General features: G+C 45.7%; 1 protein-coding gene across 1 annotated transcript; it reads right to left on the bottom strand.

Moving 5' to 3' along the window:
* Nucleotides 1–239: 239 nt before the first annotated feature.
* LOC147605913 (uncharacterized) lies at nt 240–1,761 on the bottom strand. Its single transcript, XM_086792831.1, has 2 exons — nt 1,518–1,761; nt 240–1,290 (listed from the first exon to the last, which is right to left on the bottom strand). The coding sequence occupies exons 1-2, from the start codon at nt 1,651–1,653 to the stop codon at nt 425–427; spliced, it is 1,002 nt and encodes a 333-aa protein (XP_086648957.1). The 5' UTR covers nt 1,654–1,761; the 3' UTR covers nt 240–424.
* Nucleotides 1,762–2,192: the final 431 nt, after the last annotated feature.

The following is a 2,192-nucleotide window of genomic DNA, read 5'->3' as shown; positions in this document are numbered from 1 at the left end:
AACTAAGACTATTACTAGAGACTATAGCCTTGAGCTTTGCCAAATGTAGTGCCAAGTAATCTTTCTCCCTTCAATCCTCATTGGTCATGTTAAATAGATTCAATTAACGATAGAATGAACATTGGACAAACACTTATAGTTTTATTTTATTATATTGTAAGCTAAGGTAAGACGATGGAAGCTATAGTCACATTGTTCAATTACATACAAAAGAAGACTTTTGGGCAAGTCACCACAACGGTTCTTGTTATATATACAAATACAGCACATTTATCAGAAACGTGCAGTACAAGCTATCCACTCTTTTTGGCAGGTGACCACTGACCACAAAGGTTATACACGTGCAGCATTGGTTTCGTGCACGTGCACTGCAAGCTATGAAATTGCCTTGAAATGGTAACTGGTTGGCTAAATTAGGCATGGTCTAATCAAAACTCCATAATGGTATACAATAATCATCCGATTCTAAGCCGTCACCAGTAAAAAAGCCTGAATTAACTGGCTCACTTTCCTCCTCCTCCGATTCTGCATGTGTAATTGAGCTCGCACAAAACATGGTGCTGTTTATGTCCTCTAATTCATGTAGATCTTCTGCACTGTATGGTAATGTGCTGAAAACCTCTGATCCACCGTCTAAAAGACATTCAACAGGTTGCGCCTGCGCCACTAGTGTGGAAGGGAGCTGCAGGATACTGCTGGTATCTGGCCACTCACAGACATGCAGTCGATCATTATCCCCATCGCTATATTGAGAAGAAGAGCAGCCTGCATCACTCTCTTGATCATCAACTGCCGGCGCAGCCAGTAGTTTGAGAGTTGTGGCGGGCCGCTGCCTCTGATCTTGGTCTCTGTTACATAAATTTTTAGGGCGCATGGCCGCTAGCTCTGAACCCACTTGGTTGCAGGTTACACGAACTTTCAGGCTAGTGGAGGAGCAAAGGGAAGTACTATCGTTTCCTGTGCTGGCTATGGCGCCGGTCTTCTGCTGCTGCACAGAATCTGAGTTAGTGCGTGTAATCGCGTATGAGCACGATCTTATGACTGTGTCAGTAGCATAGGTAGGTGTAGCTGTGAAGTTGAGCTTGGCTTTTTCCCCTTTGATGCGTGTAGCGGCCGCATCGTAGGCACGGGCGGCCTCCTCGGGAGTGTTGAAGGTGCCCAGCCACACTCTCCCTCTCTTGGCCGGGTCTCTGATCTCGGCCGCGTACTTCCCCCAGGGGCGCCTCCTAATACCTCTGTACCCATGCTTCCTCTTCTTCTTGATACCAGAACCACCAGATGGCGATGAACCTGCACACAACAACGCCCAATATTAGTGAGAGCAAGCTCTGTGTGGAACAAGTCGCCCAACACATAATCACAAGCTAACCAGTGACCCAACAAGCTAAGCAGTCCAGCAAACACATAAATCATAGGACCCAACAAGCTAATCAGTCCAGCGAGCACATAATTAGGCATTATAACCTTAGGAAAGTCAAGCAAATATTGAGCAAGTATTGATTGACGCACAATCTTACCAGCTTGGAGAAGCCCAATAAAGCTTTCAAGGCTCAATTCAGAATCACAAGAGTCTACGACATACTGCCAAACGGCAGGGTCTTGCAAGCCGGAATCAAGCATGAAGGCGAGACACTGGTCTACACTGTCCAACATACTGATGAATACAACAGAGCTACTACTACTACTACTTGTATAAAACAGTGCACTGTGAATGGCGACAGTATGTATGGTATAATGGGTGAGAGGGGCGCCTGTGTGGTAGTATTGATTGGATGGATGCTGGAGAGGGAGCTGTAGGCAAACAGTGCAGCAGGTCTCCGATTACACAGACACGGAACCACACTTATATGGGCATGGCTACCTGCTGGGGAGATAGGCGACATGAGACCTTATTTCAAAAGTTGTAAATATTAAATCATGGCAAGATGAGGACTACTCAATTACCATCCTACTCAAAAGTAAACGCCAACAAGCTCCCTTATCAACGCTTGCGTGTAGGCTTTACCCACTTCCCAATACAAAGTATAACCAATTATCTTATTTGATACCCCCCACTTTCTATCTGGCCATTACTTGAAAGGCTCAATATAGCTGTCCTAAGCGACCTACTCCCAATGACTTCCTCTTGAGATGCCATGGCCAAACAACATCAAGAAGCATCCCATGAACTTCCTCTTGAGATGCCATGGCCC

The sequence above is a fragment of the Cibotium barometz genome, chromosome 58, assembly GCF_041138505.1.
Source record: "Cibotium barometz isolate CiBa-2024 chromosome 58, ASM4113850v1, whole genome shotgun sequence".
Taxonomy (NCBI): domain Eukaryota; kingdom Viridiplantae; phylum Streptophyta; class Polypodiopsida; order Cyatheales; family Cibotiaceae; genus Cibotium; species Cibotium barometz.
This window is presented reverse-complemented; position numbering and strand designations above follow the sequence as displayed.

Excerpts from the sequence above, each read along its gene's own strand:
- LOC147605913 (XM_086792831.1), bottom strand. The coding sequence starts at position 1,653 with ATGTTGGACAGTGTAGACCAGTGTCTCGCCTTCATGCTTGATTCCGGC. Across the intron at positions 1,291-1,517 it reads TATTGGGCTTCTCCAAGCTG|GTTCATCGCCATCTGGTGGT; the intron begins GTAAGATTGTGC and ends TGTTGTGTGCAG.